The sequence below is a fragment of the Camelus bactrianus genome, chromosome 11 (assembly GCF_048773025.1).
Source record: "Camelus bactrianus isolate YW-2024 breed Bactrian camel chromosome 11, ASM4877302v1, whole genome shotgun sequence".
NCBI classification, from domain to species: domain Eukaryota; kingdom Metazoa; phylum Chordata; class Mammalia; order Artiodactyla; family Camelidae; genus Camelus; species Camelus bactrianus.
Genome location: NC_133549.1, coordinates 64,823,072 through 64,842,026, shown reverse-complemented (window position 1 = coordinate 64,842,026; position 18,955 = coordinate 64,823,072). Strand labels below are relative to the sequence as shown.

Sequence of the window (18,955 nt, the reverse complement as noted above, 5' to 3'; positions counted from 1 at the left end):
TTAGAGGATCTTATCAATCTTACCAATATAATCCCACACCTACAACAGCACCCTGGCACATAGTAGGTACTCAGAAAATGTGTTGGATTTGTTGAAAGACCAAATGATGCAAAGAATTAGTAGTTAATATTTTGTAAGTATTTCATTATTTGCTTCATCAAATTCTAAGCCAGTGTTTGATCTGTTATGGCAGCAGCAGTACATACAGCTGCTGAAATGGGTTCATAAATCTCCCAAAGCATAAATCTCAACAAGACCCCCAAGATCTGTATCAACAAACACTCAGAGCATGTGTGGTTCCAACTACAAATACTGAGCATCTAGTCAAGCATGACATATTGAACACAAGTGTTTATCTTTGCTCTCCTCCTGAAATGACCCTAGAATGAGAATAAAGGAAGGTTATAAAGGTATATAAGCACAAGGACCAAAAGAATGGGAAGGGGGACCTGAGACCTCAAATACTTTTGGAAGGTGGAAAGTAGAAGGAGAAGCCAGGAGAGCTGAAAAATCTGAAAATCAAATGCCTACTTGGGGATGTCAGTGAGAGAAGGCAATTTGTGCAGCTGAACTCCAGCGAGTTTCAGGATTTGGAGATACATGTTTGGTGGTATGGAAACTAACAATGGGGGAGGAGATACAGAACTTCAGGTTTAGAAAATGAGCATTTAGATTCCCATAGCAGGTCCTATCCTCCCTTCTGAGCAGTTAGGAGATGCCCCAGGATGAAGGCTGATTTGCTGGTTGTATGAGCAGTTGCTTCATATGGGAGCAAGAGGAAGAAGGTCTTGAGGGATTTCTCCAGGGAAAAACAAAGGGGCCTGATAGTTTGACTGCACGGAACAGAATATTTAGGAGATGTTTTACAAATGTATTGGAGCCCTGAGATGAATTTATGATAGGACCACAGAACCAAGCACAAAAACAAACAAAAAGACAGTCATCAACTCCAGGTGAAAATAAACAATTGTACAAGCAAGGCAACAGTCATTTTTCCCTACTAGGCTTGGCAGTAAATAATATGTACATAGCAGCAATAATTTAAACATTACATTTTTTTAAGCAACAGTGTGATATGACTATACTGAGGCAATGAAGGGACAACAGAGGTGCTAGTTTAACCAAGGGGTGCTAAACCACCATTTTCTGGAACAGGAAGTCAATAGAAAATAGCTAACATTAGCATACCACCAATAGTGGATTAAGCATATTCCAGCAGTTCTCTTCACTTTCTGTAAAGACAAAACTTTTCATATAATAGTAAGATATTATTTGCCTTTTCACTGTGTTAACATTTGCACTGATGGTGCAAAAGCCACAGTGGGTAAAATTGCTAGTGCTTTTGCAGCATAAAACTGACTGGTGGTCATTGTGTTCTTCACCACCACACTAGCAGTTAAAAAAAAAGTCAGGGTCATTTAAAAAGGTCCTTGATGAACCAGTAACAGTTGTTACTTTTATTAAATCTCAGCCTTGAGTTCATGTCTTTTTTTAAACATTCTGGGTTAGTGAAATGGGAAGTAGCATAAAGCATTTCTACTGAATATGGAGGAGCAGTTGTGTGATTTTTTTTTAGGTTGAGCTAGCCACTTAATGCATGAAATCTTAACTTAATGAACAAATTATGGTTATTCAGATTTATATATTCAGCAGACGTTTTCTCAAACATGAAGGAGGTAAGCCTGTTGTTTCAAGTAAAAATAACTGGTAACGTTTGTCGCCAATGAAAAAATTCGAGCTTTCAAGGAAAAATTAGTTTGGGAAAACTTGTGGATCCCATAGTGAGGTTAGGGCTTCCCAATACTTAAAGAGATATTTTTGATGAAATCAACAATATTAACAAATACGATTTTTAAAATGTTATGTAGTAAAATGTGTCAACATTTGGAGGATCTGTATTACTTATTTTCCAGGTGACCGATACGTGATGCTATCCATTCAAAGTTCAAGACAAAGGATTTTATTATAGCAGGGTACAGCAGTTCATTGGTATGGTCTCAGATTTCACATTGCAACTAACCTTTAAGAAACTACTGCTAGCTGAATTTTGATGTAGTATCAGATAAGAATAGCCACATTATTTGAAAAGGCTATTAAAATATTCCTCCTGTTTCCAACTATGTATCTGTGTAATGTCAGATTTTTAAAATTTACTCCAACCCAAACAACATATCACAACAAACCAAATGCAGAAGCAGATATGAGAATCCAGTTGTCTTGTGTTAAGCCAGATGTTAAAGAGATTTGCAAAAATGTAAAACAATGCTATTCTTCTCACTCAAATTTTTTTGGGGAAAATACAGTTATTTTTCATAAAATTATTTATGTTAGCATGTTTGTTATTGTTATTTTAAAATGAGTAAGTAAATAAATAAAGCATTTCTCAGTTTAAGATGATAATTATAGGTATGATTCACATAGACAAAACCTCTTTTGGGCCTCAATAACTTTTAAGACTGTAAAGGAGTCCTGAGAGCAAGAAGTTTGAGAACCACTGGCATGCTATTTAGAAATCTAGAGGTAAATAAATAGGAAACTGCAAAAAGAGTTGAAAGTGAGCTGTTCTTTAATATTATTTGACTTTTTAAACAGTGTACCTGTATTAATTTGATAAGGCAAATATAAATAACTATTTCAAAACAAATACCTTCCCTTATATAAACATTATAAGGTTATCTCATTTCTTTAGATAACATTTCCCTTCCTTACCAAAATGAGAGTGGAAATATCTATGAGCAATTGGACAGCCAGAAGGCGATAGTGAAATGATTCAAATGCCCAAACTCTCTGTCAAAAGCATTTTTGTCCTTACTCAGATGGCCAGGAGGCTTCAGCCAGTCCCAAAGGACAGCCAGTAACATCGTCACTCTTACTTTAACACCATGACCCACTCAGAAATAATGCACTGGTATTAAAATTTACCCAGCTACTTTGAAGACTTTTGAGGGTAAGGAGAAAACATACTCTCCTCAAACTTCCATCTATGTTAGGGAATGCTTTCACAGAAATACCCTGTTCAGCTGCATGTTTTTAGAACTGCTTACAGAATGGCAGTGGGTGCCAGACGTGATTCATGGCTCAGCAGAAATGAGTCAGTGATCTGGGGAAATGGGCAGGTCCAAATGATAAAGAAGGACCCATCTTTAATGTGCTAAGGAGAGCTCGCCAGACCTGCTAATTTGGCTAGCTATCAAGCCTGGGAATGAAGATACTAAAGAGACACATTTTTCAGATTTAACTGGACTTTTCAGCTGCATATCACCATTCTGCTCTTAGGTTACTATTTCTTCTAAAATATGACTTGGCTAAATATTATGAGTCATTGTTTTAGCACATTAACAGCTTCTAAATGTAATTTGAATGTGTTATTCTGACTCATCAGTAATAATGCTCATTAAGACAGTGATTACTCAGAGCCTTTCTTTAACCCTACCCCAGTCTTTCCAATGTCCCTGTCTTGCCTCCTGTTACTCCCTCTCCTAATACCCTGTTCACTTCACAGAACCTACATGTCACTTCTAATTGTATGTTTATTTATATGTTTACTTGTTTAATATCTCTCTCCTCTACTAGACAATAAACATCACAGGGCAGAGATTACCACTTGTTTATCTGGTTCCTAGCACAGTGTGTGATACATTCATAGCTATTCCAAAAAATGTTTGTTGTATGGATTTTAAGTGAATGAATTCAAATTAGGATTATTATAGCCTCGTCTGTTTCATTTTCATTTTTCAAGAAGGCTTGGGGACTAACTAGATGCCTGATGTCTTAAGTGAAGAGTGTGAGGCCTGAAACAGCCAAAAGGTAGTATATTTACTTACTGACCTCTTCAGGTTCAGAGTAACTCTTCATATACAGAATGCAACTAGAGTATTTTGGACAGCAAGATAATGGTAGACATTTTCTAACAGGACTCAAAGTTTTGTTGGACTTTGTGACACAATTCAGTGTTTTGTATGTCCTGTTTGACTGCTACTGAGTTAACAAACTTAAGTTTTCACGTCCAATGGCTATATTTCACTCATGGGAGTGTGAGGGTACAAATAGGGAGGATATGTCTATGCTTTAAACTTTATTAACATTTATTGAGTTCTCCCAGGTGGAAACTTATTGATAAACTAGACACAAACTATAAAAACCAAAACCATAAAGGAAACTTTAATCAACTTGATACTAAAGTTAAAAATATGTAATTATCAAAAGATACTATATAATAACCTATAATGAAATAGAATCTGAAAAAGAATATATATATAAAGCTGAATCACTATGCTGTACACCTGAAACTAACACAACATTGTAAATCAACTATACTTCAATTAAAAAAATATTAAGAAAATTGAAAGACAAATCAAACTGGGAGAGAATATTTTCATAATACAGTGTCATGTGATTAGTCTCCTAATCATGTTTTTAAAACTCTTACAATTCGATAAGAAAACAGACTGATAGAAAAATGAGTAAAGATGTAAGCAGGCCCTTCATAGAAAATGAACCCTGAATGGTCAATTAACATATTTAAAAAAATTCTCAACCTCACTAGTAACTGTGGAAATGAAAAGTAAAATCACACACACAAAAAAACTTTCATACCCAGCAGATAAACAAAAATTTTAAAATCTGAAAATATCCATATTGACAACAATGTAGAACAACCAGAACCTTATACAGAGTTGGTGGGAATGTAAATTAAAACAGTTCCTTTGGAAAATAATTTGGTATTATGATAAAGTTGAAGTTCTACATATTCTGCCAACAATTCCATGCCTAGACCTACTCATGTACCAGGAGAATATATTAGGACATTTATAATAACATTGTTCATATTAGGGAAAAAACCTGAAAATAACTCAAATGTATATCAATAATACAATCCTCTAGCCTTACAGTAAAATACTATATAGCAACGAAAATAAGTGAATTAGAGTTAACATGCAACATCATAGGTATACTTTTTAGAGAAAAAAATTCAAGTAGCAGAAAAAATATGTATATTATGATTCCACTTTCAGAAAAATTTTGTAACATGTAAAATCTAATATTTTAAAAAACTATTTATTATGGAAACTTGAAACATACACAAAGTAGAGAGACTATATAATGAGCCCCATGCACACATCACTTAACTTCAACAAATTATCAACAAATGGCAAATGTATTTCTTTTATATATTCTACTTTTCCCCACCTTGACTTACATTAATGTAAATCCAGGATTTTGTGTCATTTCACCAGTAGATACTTCTGTACCAATATTGTTTAGGGACATAAAGACATGTTGTAAAACTATGAAGAAAAATTGTTAAGAAAAATTTAAAAAGGAAACACAAGATTTGAGCTAATAGTTATCTCTGAGGAGGGAGGAAGGAACAGATCAGGAAAACACTAGATTTAAAAGTAATAGTAACATCAGCATTGCAGATGTTTGTGCTGTTATTCTTATACCATATCTATATTTATAAATATTCTTCAGTATCTATTCAAAATGCACTTATAAAAATGCATTTAGAAAATTCAGTCTGGTGATCCTTTGCCCACTTTGGTAGTATATATGAGGAGGTTGAGAGACTGATTAGAGAAGGTTGGTAGGCAACTGACAGGGACTTCGACAGAATCCCTTCAGGATCTTGACTTGTAGCGCCTGAATTTGATGAGGTACAGAGGCTTAGACCCAATCCTGCCTCCAGAATTTTTTGGTTGAAAGGGTATTTATCATTGCCAAAGAGAGAAGAGCAAGGAAGGAGGACTGCATTGGAAGCAGCCTACATTTCCAAAGTTTGTGAGGGCAGAAATGTGGGTTTTCCCACGGGCCAACTGGACAGTACAGAAATTAGCCTGGTTTTCCACCTCAAAACAGATTCCACCTCAAAGGAGCCTGCTAGGGTGAGGTGACGCCAACAGACAGAGGCTGTGAGGGGTGTACTGTTGGAGGAAGGACTGAGGAGCAGGTGCTAGAATGTTAACTGGAGATTGTGACATCTGGGTCACAGTTCCCCTGGGTGAGGTCTCCAAAGATACTGCAAAAGTTCTCAGCACAGAAATGAACAGAAGTTTGTTAAAATACGCATTTCTGGGCCTCCTCACCAGAGATCCATATCTGTAGGTCCAAGGTAGAACCTGTGAATGTGCAGTTCCAGGTGATGCTGACCTGTTGGTCCAGGGACCCTTTTTGAGTAGCTTGTTGTAGAAGGCTCTTGAAATCTAGAACTCTGTCCCCATCCTTGGACTTATCCCAAACCATTTCCTCCTCACTCTTTATGTTCTGGTGTTCCTTCAGTTCTTTAAAGTCAACAGTTATCTTACTATCTCAGATTTGCTATTCCCTCACCCTGCAACACTTTTCCCTAAACCTCGCTCTGCCGGGCTAACTCCTAGTCATCTTTTATGTGTCAGCTTAAATACCACTTTTCAGGAAAACCTTCCACACTCATTCACAAGGTTTAGCCCCTTTACTTTATGCATCCTGCTTTATAACATTTATTACAATTATAATTATGTAATCATTGTGGAAGTTTTGTTTGTGTTCTTTACTAGACTCTAAGATCTTTAAAGGCAGGGAATTTTTCTTGTTGACTGCTTTAATCTTACTACCTATTAACAGTACACTGCACATAAGAGGCACTTAATATTTGTTGTATGAATGAATAAATAAAGATATCTAGATTTTCCCAAAAGATAGAAGAAAAAAACCCCTAAATAATATAATATTTTAAACTTTATATAAAAATTTACATTATATATTATATATAATTATAATATTTTAAAATTCCCCTCTATCATTTAAAATATCCTTTGTCTTTATAATTAATTTATTTACTTTTTATTTCCTCAACACACCACTTGCAGGCAAATGTCCAGAAGTAGCAATAGCAAAACTTAACAGCCAAAGCAGGCATCAACATCTATTAACGGTAAATTTTTGCTGCTTCAGAGGGTTGTGTATAAGTAAACATACTTAGTGTGACCCAGCTGTACATTCCTGGGAAAAGAATTTGGAGTCAGGATACAAAAAGGGATCATGACCATTTGCTATGAATTCCTGCAGACTCTTTCGTCTGTGGGTAACACGTGAATGAATGTACTTCAACTCCTCCAATGAAGCTATGTCCAAGATTAACAAGCTTTCAGAAACGCTAGCTTTAGTGATATAGGATCCCATCCTTACGAAACAAAACATTTTCTACCCAATCAACTTGGAAAGCAAGAAATGTACACAAAAAGGATTTTTCAGTTTGCTGAACTAGGGTTACAAGAATATGGGTAGAACACTGAGAACGCACAGGGCACAGATACAAAAATTAGACCTCAGTTGCCAGGTATACCTATTACATTTTCTTGCAAAAATAGCAAAAAGGATACTTTTATTTTTGACTGTTGGTTTCCTATATGGCAAACCAAAGTGTCTCATTTTTACTTTACTGTATTTTTAAAGGAATTCTCTGAGTCAAAATCTGTGCTCCTGGGTTCTATGAAGATGCCTTAGGAGTTTCAGTGGTGAGCAAACAGGCCTGCAGGCTCCATCCACGCCAACCCTCTTCAATCTCCAAAACACTAATTTTAACTTTAAAAAATGTGTGTGTGTGTGTGTGTGTGTGTGTGTGTGTGTGTGTGTATAAAGTATGTATTGGGGTAACATTAACATTTTTTTTTGTGGGGAGAAAAGTGGGAGGAGGAATTACTGGCAAAAGAAGGTTGGAAAAGCCTGCCCCAGTCTAGGACATCTAGACATTAGTTCCAAGTGTTACCTGTATTTATAGTCCCTTTGTAATTCCAGAGATATTGTGTCCAGATTGCCCAGTGTCCAGGGCATTCCTTGGAATGTCTCCAGATCTACTAGCCTTTCATTTGACCTTCAGTCCTGCATTTCTGACTATCTATTGGATATGGTCACTCCATCTCCTCAGAATCAAATCATCTACCTCCTCCACTTTCTCGGTCCTAGCCAGTGACCCCAGAGTCCTCTCTCGTACCCAGCTTCAAACTTGTGGGGTGGGTTTTTTTTTTTTTTTTTTACTTATCCTTCCTATCTAGTCAGTCACCAAGTTCGGCTTGATTTCTTTTCTTTTAAATATTACTGTCTCATATCTTTTTTCTGCTTTCCCGCTGCCCTTGACCCCAGTCCGATCAGAGCATCTGATGCCTGGGATACCTTCCATGGCCTCATGGCTCCATTCTGTTTAGGTCTAACTCATTGTTCCAGACTAACTCTGCTTTAAATGTTCCCTTTCATATCGGCACTACCTTCCACACAGCCGGAATGTTTTCCACTTGGTTTTGAAACCAAACTATTCTACTTTGCTTTCAAGGCTCTTCAGAATCATCTGACCCCACTCTCCTTTCCAATTAGGTCAGTCTCCTCACTGTCATATAAAAATATTATTACTTTTCCAGCATTTGTACTTTTATATAAACTTGTTGAGTTGACGTGACCTAAAAGGACCCGTCCTTCTGCCTATTTCATGTCTTTTCTCTCCTCTTTCCTCACCATGTTCTTCATATAGCCAAGTATCTGCAGTTTCCTGAGAGCATTTGTCTCTGGGCATTTCCACTTGCTGTCCTCTTCCACTCTTAGTTTCCTCAATTAAAGTGGCATCTCCAGCGTTAACACTTCCTTCATCCCTTCATCCTGAACTTCAGGGAAAATAATCACATCTTTCTTTGAGCTGCCGTTACAGCCTATACATGCTTCTGTTATAGTCCTTATTACACAATATTGTGATGTTTTGCTTATATGTCTGCCTGATGGCTCTATTAGACTGTGAGCCACCCTCTTAAAATAGTTTTAGACTTGATGTTGAAGCAAGGTCCCTGAGCTCCAATAGCTACCAATTGTTTTGTATTCTCAGTGAATCACTTTAGTAGGTATTTGTTGAATGAATAAATGAATGATATTTCTACCTAAACTCTTCTTGCTCTTCAAGCATTAACCAAAGCTCCTCTTTTTCTTTGAAGTCTTTTTTGACCTCTCTAGTCCTCCATTCCTTCTCTGAAGTCTCATACTTCCTATGGTTGTAGTATAAAAATTAAGATGATTTCTTTACCTGGATTGCAAGCTCCTTGAGAGCAGGGACACATTTTTATATTGTCTCTGTCACTGCACTGATGACAGTGCTGAGCACAGAGTAAAAGCTAAATAAATATTTACTTCATGATTAGAGATATATAAATCTGTGCTTAGGAAAATAATGACAGCTTATAGTATATCTGGAAAATCCTGTTTTCCTTATTAAGATTACACTCAGGAAATTCAGAAAATACTTAGTGAATACCTGCTAATTTCCTGCCACCAAACCAATGGTTGGGATACACACATGAATTCTATCACTAAAGAAATTCTTCCCAGATAAAATTAGTATGGATACATGGAAGCTGTGTACATGTCTTTCACTTTTAAATTTGTCAATCTGTAAATATTTAATTGGTTGGCTAAGTAGTTTTTGAATGAGCACCAGATTACTTTGTTTTTTGGAGAATAGGTATTTTGTAGTTCTTCCTGTGTGATTTTTCTCATGGGAGCACCGAAGTCTTTTTTATATTTGAGATGATTGCAGTCAAGAAGGCACAGGATAAGTCTTGTATGATCTGGTCTAATTTTTTTGAAAGGGTCCGGTCTTTGTTTAGAAACTAATAGAATGGACAGGACTAATCTGACTAAATTGTACATGTGCCATAACTTGAGTGCTCACCAGCTTATTTAGGCTGACCAGATGCCACTGAATGGTATCTGTCATGGTGCTACGATGCCTTCTTGCCAACATTACTGACCAGAGTCCTAGGGACTGTCATCAGGCCTGCATAGAATGGAAAGGTAGATGCTGCCCTGTGTTGTGCAGTTCCAATCCTTTGCCACATCTTAGGACAACTGTCTCACTCCTGATTTAAATCTAGGTTGAGTTTCTTGTTTTCATGTTTCATTCTTTAGGGGAAAAAAAGTATTCTTTTTCCTTCTGTTTACTTAAAATTTTTAAAAAATTTTATTTTTAATGGAAGTACTGAGGATTGAACAACCCAGGACCTTGTGCATGTTAAGCATGCGCTCTACTACTGAGCTATACCCATTCCCTCCTTGTTTTCCTGTTTCTTTATGTATTATTTACTCATAATCTAGTGACTGCTATATTATGCATGACTACTATAGGCCAGACGCTATGCTTGGTGCTCAAGGTAAAAAGGTGGAATAGTAGAACCCCTGTCCTTGAGGAGGTCAATTGGATAACTAGATAGTAAAATGTATATGCCATTGTAAAAATAATGTTTAATACTGCCTTATGTTGCCTCTAAAGAGCAAAATTCAATATACGAGTACGTTTCTGGACTAGAATCCCTTGAATCATTAAGTATACATAAATAAAAATATTATTATTAATACTAATACTATTACTGACCTATAATATGAATATTTAGCAAAAAGAAGATGAGGCCCTGCTCATATACCTAGAATAAATGTTCAATAGTATTCTAATAGTAATTAGGTGATTAGGAAGGGAAAATAGCTCGTGTAGGACTCTAAATACCGGTAATTCTCTACAAAAGTAATGCACTTCAAACACATTATTCACATATTCCTACATTGTAACACAAGAGGTAGCAAATGTTACCCTGGAGGTTAAGGTTGGATCCAGGTTTTTTAAGGCCAGAAGCTCATAAAAGTGTAAAGGCCCCACAGAAGAGAAGATAAAATTAGAACCGAAAGTCAGAGGTAGCCTATGCAAGTGAAGAGCCCTGAAGCTTAAGCTTTATTTGCTTCACAGAAAAGCTTACTGGTAGGCACATAAAGGATGAATATCCTCTTTACTCATCAGTCATACTGGGGAAAGGCTTGGGCATTAGGGAGAATAGTATTCAATAAGTTGTTATCAAAAAGTTTATAATAAATATAAAATAAATCTTTAAAATGATCTTTGCTGCAGCTTTATTCTATCTTTGTCCTATCAGATTTGATTCTATTACTTGGCTTTCTTTAAAAATAAAAAATATCCCAGGTATTCATCGTATATAGATCATAAATACTTTCTTTTTTAAACGACAGGTTGTAGACCTGTGCTAATACCATGGTCCTTAGCCACATGTGGTATTGGTCACTTGAAATTTGGCTAGTGCAACTGAGGAGCTAAATTTTAAATTGTATTTAATTTTAACTAATTAAAATTTTAAATCTGATATTCAATTCAGTTATTATGAAACTTTTAGGTATGTTTGGAATAACGGGTATGCCAGTTGATTTTTTTGACTGTACTTTTTTTGAAATCCAAATGCACGTTAACTATTTCCTAGGAAAATTTAGCATCCACATTGAGATATGCTGTAAGTGTAGGATTCATATTGGATTTTGAAGCTCTAGTGTGACAAAAGAAATGTAAAATATCTTATTAATAATGTTTATACTGATTATATGTTGAAATAATAATATTTTAATATACTGGTTAAATAATATACTCTAAAAATTAATTTTACCCAGTTCTTTTTATTTTTTAAAAATGTAGCACATAGAAAATTTTAAATTGCATGTATGGCTACTGTTATATTTCTATTGGACAATATTGCTTTAAACTCTGTTGTTCTCAAAGGGAGTATGTAATTTTTGAAACTACATACTTGAAAGATAAACTTAGGAGAATCACAGGAGATGGAAAGTAATTACCAAAGATTACTAACAGAACATTTTTACCTTACTTGAGGTGGTGGAATTCCTACCACTATGCAATCCAACTGTACTCTGGTTCCTTCTGGAACTTCTCTGCTTCGTAACTTTTGAGTGAACCGGGGAGGTTGCCCCAGAGGTTCTTCGTAGTACAGAGATGAAGGAGAAGACCCTGGCGAGGTGTCTCCACCGGCTGCCTCACTGGCAGCCTGCTCAGCCTCGCGCCTCTTGGCTTCCTGCTGTTCAAGGGCATGATTCACTTCATTATCCCTGGTATCCGTAGGGATAGGGATGGGAACAGAAGACCTTTCTCTTCTTTCTGATAGCTCTGAGAAACTGGCGCTGTTTTCCTGCATAACTTTGTTTTGAGATTCCAGTTTACTCTTGTGGTTTTTGCAGGCACGAGGTCTAATCTTTTTGGAGCTATGGGCTTTGAAAAGGGATGACAGCTCTTCAATGAAGTCGGCAGCCTTATTTAAGAAAACTTTTTTGGACTGGGTTTCAGAAGTATACTGTGGCCGTTTTGCCTCCTGGAGGCTTTCTTTAGAGTTGGTAGAACTTTGAGAGTTATCCTGGCAGAAGTTAGGGTCAAAACTTGATTTAGGTGAGTGTTTCATCTGGTCAGAAGAAAAACGTTTTCTAGCTTGAGCTTCATCTGCTCTCTCCAAAGAGTCATAACTGATTGCCAGTCTTGCCAGATTGACACTTTCATCCAATTCTTCTTGGCTCAGAAAAGCTGAAAGGTCTGGAAGGTCATCATGGCCTCCTCCACCTTCAGCAGCTCCAGAAGGACTGCCAAAGTGGAAAGGGTTGGGGGAAGGCTCTGCTCGACTCCTCTCATTATTTCCCTGATGTCTAGTTTCAGCTAAATAGCTCTCTCTTAGAAGCTGAGATATGGAAGTAGAAGCTTCTAGGCTGTCGTCTTGCATGCTGTCATAAAATAACAATAATAACAAAAAATTTGGATCATTTTTACAGAATAACAAATCTATGTTTATTACACTATGATAGATACTTAAGAACTTAAAGCTTAAAATAAAAAATGCCTGGTTTTGATACTTCACAAAATTTGCTTTAGAGATTTAAGGATTATTCTCAAATTATAGAGTGGAGAGGAACTGAATGAGGTTTCCCTGAAATGGAAAATAGAAACATGGGTGATCATCACTTTATTAAATTTGTTAAATACAAGTTCAGTTGTGAAAGCTATGCTATAACTATAGTACCATTAAATATAATCTCTAAACGTGATTTTGATAATACTTTGTAAAGGCTCTTAGTTATAAAGTGCTTTCATACACAGAGATTTGCTCTCCATCCTCTCCCCTTCATCTTGAATGTAAGAAAATAATGGAAATTAAAAGATATTGACAACATAATCTCATCTACTTACTGAAAATATAAACTTGATCTACCTCATAAAAATAAATAATGCTTTTATTTTATGACTAGAGATTAGTTGTTTAAATTCAGTGTTGCTTATAGGCTTAATCTACTCTTGAAAACTATAGTGATTTCACTTTTGCAAATAAAGTATAATTACTTTAATTTCTACCAAGATGTGAATTAGATCCTAGGTTTAAAAAAAAAAAATCTCTTAAATTAACATTGGTGAATAGGGGATATGGGAGACAAGGAAGTGGGGTGCAAGACAGGATCTTTTTCACTGTATACCCTTTTCTTTTAAATTGTAATTATAATAATATATTATAATTAATTATATATTAACGCATAATTATAAGAATGTATTTATTCAAAATAAATAATTTTAAAAGTCTCATAAAAATAGTACAGTAACTTTTGTTCAAAGTCTCCTAGACTAGAAATTTTGGTAACACAAACCAGTTTCATTTTATTAATATTATACCCATTTGTTCATTCACACATTTACTAGAGGGATGGCAAACTTGTGACACATAGGCTATTACTCTTCTCTCTCCTCCTTAAAAGATGTAACTAATTGATTACAGTACTCTTCCCATTGACTTTAACTGCCTGCTCCTTCAGCCACCACCAGCCAATCAGAGATGGTAATGAAAATGAAGACTGTTTGCCATTCTTGGCTACTATGTGGTGAGCTGAGCCTTGTGCTGGGAAGATAGAGAGGAAAGTAATCTCCTAAATCATTTCTGTTTTTAACATCCTATGACAAAATTTATTTCAGTTTACTCCTCTTCTTTTCTTTATATGTAGCTTCACTTATATCACAAATAAGTGCTTTATAAATCGGAATGGCCTTTTCTCTATTAGTTGGACATTACTGTATTTTGTGGTTTAATGTAACTTTGTCTCTCTTTATTTTAAGATGAGTTTTATCTTGAGGCAACATGGGATGAGCATTAGCTTTAGAATCAGATAAATCTGTTTTCAAATTTTGGCTTCATCCCAGCAGTTGTGTGACTTTGAGAAAATTACTTTACTTCTCTAAGTTCTGGATTCCTCATTTATAAAATGCAAGTAGTATCTATTTTACAGGGGAGTGAGGATTAATAACATTATGAATGCAAGTCTCTTAAAACAGGGCCAGCCACTATAATAAGCACTCAACTGGTGTTAGTAAGAAATAATGCTTAGGTAAAGGTGATGTTAATGTTGAAGAACTGTCAAAAAGTTTTTATTTATGGTGAAAATAGGGAAGAAAATACTCATATAAGTAATTACTACTCTCTACAACTATTTTTTTTTTCTTTTTTAAAGAAAAGGAGCCAACTTAAGGGTAGATGTGTGTCTGTTCTGATGCTTAGGATCATGTGAAATTATTATGATAATAAAAAATTTCAAGTATTCAAAATTACGGATTTCTTTAATGTTTGAATGTAGCATTTATTACCTAACACTTTGGAGTTAGACAGATCTGGTTCAAATCCTAGTTCTGGCATTTCCTAGCTGTATAAACTCAAGAAAGTTCCTTAATCTCTGTAAGCCTCAGTTTACTTGTTTGTAAAACAAGGATAATAACAGTAGCCATCTCAGGTTGAAGGGTATTAAACGTACTTGGCGTTTAGTAAAGGTTTAATATATGGTAGTTACTATTATTATTATTGTTTAACAACTATGGCCACATACATGGTAAGAATTGGAAGTAGAAATAGTAACATGACTTGGTCCAAGGACACACTTTGAAGAGAAACTGAACTCTAGATTTGTAGTTAATTCAGTGTATCTGTAGTTTATTGAAATATACATAGTCTCATGAACAAACCATGCTGCCTTCAGGTCTTTGTATGTTTGCTCAGGCTGCTCCCTGTCCCCATCTGCCTTCACCACCTTATTGAGCTAAGTCTTCCACGATCTTTAGTTCTTAGCTCAGACATGGCCCTGGGATTTCTTCTTTTCTCTGGGTTGGGTACCTCTCCAATGTGCTCCCAAGGCTCACTGTCCTAACCCCTAAACACAGCATTTTTTACAGTAAAGTGTATTTGCTATTTAGTTTTCTGTCTACCTCAGTTGTTTTGTACACCGTCATCTCTGTACACACACAGCACATAGAAAGTGATCAAAAAATATCTTTTGAATTCTTTTGTTCGTTAGAATTTTCTACTGAATCTAATGTTGTTTATTTATTTATTTTTAAAATTACAGGCCAAAGTAAGACAGGTAAATAGAAATCATATTTATAAAGAAAACTTACAGACACAAAGAAAAATATAAACTGGTAAAAGTGGTAACAACTTCAAAATAACTTTTCAATAAAAATTTATTTATAGTGGATAAAATACCTGGAATTATGCTTTGTTTTTATACCAGAAGTATCAAAGAATGTCTGATTGTAAGTTTAAAAACCTAGCTTTGAATCCCAGCTCTAACACTAAATAATTTTGCTATCTTGAGCAAGTCGTTTAATTCATCAGAATCTTAATTATCCTCATCTATCAAATGGGATAATAATAATTTCATCTTAGCAGGTTCTCACGTGGAAATGCATACATAAATTGTTAAACTGATAAATATTACCTAAAATAGGAAATATGAAAATATATCACTTTCTCTTCAAGCATTAATTTTAAAATTATCTGTTATAAAATTTGTACTTTTTAAAAACCCAAGAGCTATTATGGATAACCCAGCTTTCATTTATTCATCCAGTAAATATTAATTGGACATTTACTATGTGCCAGGTATTGTTCTAGGCACTATGGATTCATCAGTGAACAAAAGAAAGTCCTTGCCCTCATGGAGTTCACATTCTAGCGGGAAAGATATAAATGTTAAGAAAAATAAGGTAGAGCAAGGGGATAGAGTGTGATGGGGGAGGGCAGAAAGTGTCCTATTTTAGCTAGGAAGTTCAGGCAGTCTTCTAACGAACGCAGTGGAGAATTTAGTCATGTGACCATATGGAGGGAAGAGTATTCCTGACAAAACTGAGGAGGAAGTGTCAAGGACAGGGGAGGTGAATGTTTGGTGTCTGAGTCAAGCCCAGTGTGCCAAGAGGTAAATGAAAAAGAAGAGTGGAAGGAAAGAAGTCAGAAAGGTACAAGGCTAGACCATGTAAAGCCTTTCAGACCTTGGGAAGGACTTAAGAGTTTTATTAAACATGTGAGTGGGAAACTATTTTAAAGTTTTGAGAAGTAGATTTCATGGTTTTGAAAAGGTTCAATCATGGCTGCTATGCAGAGAATGCAAGAGATGATGCTGGTTTGGATCAATGAGTGGTATCAGTGGGAGACGGTGAGAAATGATCACATTTGAGATCTCTTTTGAAAGTAGAGCCAGTATGATTTGCTGATGGATTGAAAGTGGGATGTGAGAGAAAGAGCGGAGTCGAGGGTGACTCTAATTGTTGTGGCCTAAGCAACGAGGTGAGTGGTGGAATTATTTACTGGGATGAGGCAGGAGCAGGTTTTAGGAAGGGAAATTCAGCGTTCTCTGAGACATTTCATCTGGTGTGTTCAGAGTGACATTAGACATTGTTTCCTTCTTTCTGCTTCTTACAAAACTGAAACAGATACTACGCCGCTTTCAAAATAAGAATGAGTAAATGCCCTAGAAAACAGACTGCAGTTTTGGTGAAATGGTCCTAGGTTCTAAATGAGACAATTAATGCAGCATCAGTAATCAAGACCGAGTTTAGTAAATCGTGTAAGCTAATTTAGCCACATAGAATGCTTATTGAGTGTTCTTTGCTTTATTTGGCTGGATATCTCTATTTTTTCCCTATAAATTTTCCTGAAAAGAGGATTTGACCTAAGAACCTGCTGAAAATCTAAGAGTCTGGTTTGTAAAAACAAAACAATACTAATACCTTTGGGCATATTTCTCAAGTCATGTTAACTCAGCACTGCTCTTTGTAGTCTCTAAGAAGACCTTGTTGTTGGAAATATGAGTTATAAACTCATCTTTTGGTTATAATTTGAATATTATAATTTGGTTATAATATGAACATTTAACCTGGGGCAGTAACTGGAGAATTGGCAAAACCTAACATGAACTAACTTGGATTCAAAATGAGTACTAAAGTTTTCTGTCTACTAAGTATCCTTAGATATTTAAATGAGAAGACAGTCTGATTTCTAGGTCTACACAAAAACAGCCTATTATTTAACAGTTATTTGCCTACAGAGCTGGCTTAGGAACAGAGAGACATCTTTAAGTAGCTCACCTCTAAACTGAGGAAGAGCAGCAGAACTACCCTATTTATTACCTCACAGGTTTGTTTGTGAAAGAAATTTAAAAATCTAGAATGCTGTACAAATTTAAGGTAATTTTCTTCTGTTGATGTGTAATGATACCTATGATAAAGAACATTCATACCTAAAATGTTCTTTAGGAGAATAATCAACAAAATTAGACTTTGATTCCTCACTTTAATGCTGGTATTGACCTGTCTGTATTGCCTTCTATATTCCATGATGTCACACTAGAGAAGTATCTAAATCAGTTCTTTGGAGAAACTTGCTAGGCCAAGAACCAAATCCCACTATACAGGAGCTAGTCCTAGAGAGTTGGGTACACATCACCTTTTAAAAATTTTTCTGCAGATGGGACACACTTTGAGGTAAATCCTGCATTGTTACAGTTTCTATCTCCTCGCTAGTGCAGTGATCATCGCCATCTTAGTTTTATTGCTAATCTACTTTTGGAGTGTGTGGTATTAGTAATTTAATAGATTTAGTATATATTGGATTATCAGAATAAGAACTTGAGATACATGGAAATATGTCAGTAGCAATGTGGAAATAATGTCTCATTCTCTTAATTCTTCTTTCAATTTGAAAGAGGGAAAAACAGCAGATAAATACAGACAAATGTATGCATTAGAAGAGAATGTTGAAATAAAGAGACAGTAGAAGTGACACATAGGAGAATTAGCAATCTGTTTCATTAGAGACATTCCTTAAAGGGCAGAGGTTAAGGAAATGAAAAGATTTTTAGATAATAGGCCAAGGTGAGTTAACTATTCTCTTGTTATTTTTAAAATCTAATTTGTAAAGATATGAAGGTAGGAAAGAAAGTTAAGATTTAGTTTGAATGGGAGAAAGAGATTGGCTACTATGAAACATACGTACTATGTACGTTTTGTATACAGAAGAGGATAAACATGCAGGGAAGCACTTGTGTAAAGGATACTGAAATCAGAGCCCAAAAGGTGGTATTTAATCTGAAATGTAGCAAAAAAAAAAAAAAAAAAAAAAGTGGGAGTAAATTCTGTGACCCATAGAAAGGCTAATGCAAGCCAAATAAGGAGGCTTCAGGAATCCAGGACCAAAAAAAGGGTTTCGTGGCTGTCACAAAAATGAAGTTTTCTTTCACTCTCAATTCACCACCATTCATGATGAACTTAACTTTTATACAGAAAGTCCCAAATGAGAAAACTTTGTCAATCTCCATTAACTCAAAGTCTCATTTTAAATATGAAGAAGATTTAAACATTTCCATCCTTCTTCAGCCTCTTAATATTTGTATCAGTTTTCTTTAGGTGTTAAGAACCTTAAAAAGATAACTTTCCTAATTAAATTGACATAATGCTTTCACTAGACTGGGAGAAGAGCAAGTACGCCATATAGGCTTGTGATCCCAAGATCTAGTTCTAGTTCAAGCCCTTGGTGGGAAGGTTCTGCTCGGCCCCTCCCAGACTGTGGAGTGCACTGTGACTCCAAGTGGAGGTCTGTGTAGCACACAGTCTGTACAGAGCTTGTCAAGGTGACTCTAGTTATACATGGGCTCTAAGAACTCTTCAGTGACTGCAGGTAAATAGTCACAACTCTTGTGCCACCAAAAATCTAACTGCTGAAAATGTTTTTAAATTTCTAAACACGGCATTATGTCTGTACTTGAATTGTTCCCTTTAAGCAAAAGCACAATTCTGTAGTAG

The 18,955-nt window shown here is 35.6% G+C and overlaps 1 protein-coding gene and 1 long non-coding RNA gene across 9 annotated transcripts in view; one reads left to right on the top strand and one right to left on the bottom strand.

Annotated features, from left to right (window-relative positions):
- LOC123615875 (uncharacterized) overlaps positions 1-1,986 on the top strand; it is a 48,479-nt gene extending 46,493 nt beyond the window's left edge. Inside the window, exon 4 of the long non-coding RNA XR_012510282.1 lies at positions 1,914-1,986. This is a non-coding gene — a long non-coding RNA (uncharacterized LOC123615875). The remainder of the gene's footprint in view (positions 1-1,913) is intronic.
- The window catches only part of MYPN (myopalladin), a 91,353-nt gene that overhangs the window by 55,608 nt on the left and 16,790 nt on the right, over positions 1-18,955 (bottom strand). For 2 of the 8 annotated variants that reach the window (XR_012510274.1, XM_010951696.3), the window contains exon 2: positions 11,671-12,573. The exons of 3 other annotated variants lie outside the window; for them this stretch is intronic. Coding sequence is in view for 2 of the 5 variants with exons in the window: in XM_010951696.3 (XP_010949998.1) it covers positions 11,671-12,572 (902 nt within the window). In the remaining 3 variants the exon portion in view is untranslated. Of the gene's footprint in view, positions 1-5,200; positions 5,289-11,670; positions 12,579-18,955 lie in introns of those variants that run through there. 3 more of the 8 variants (XR_012510278.1, XR_012510276.1, XM_010951699.3) reach the window with 3 other exon arrangements.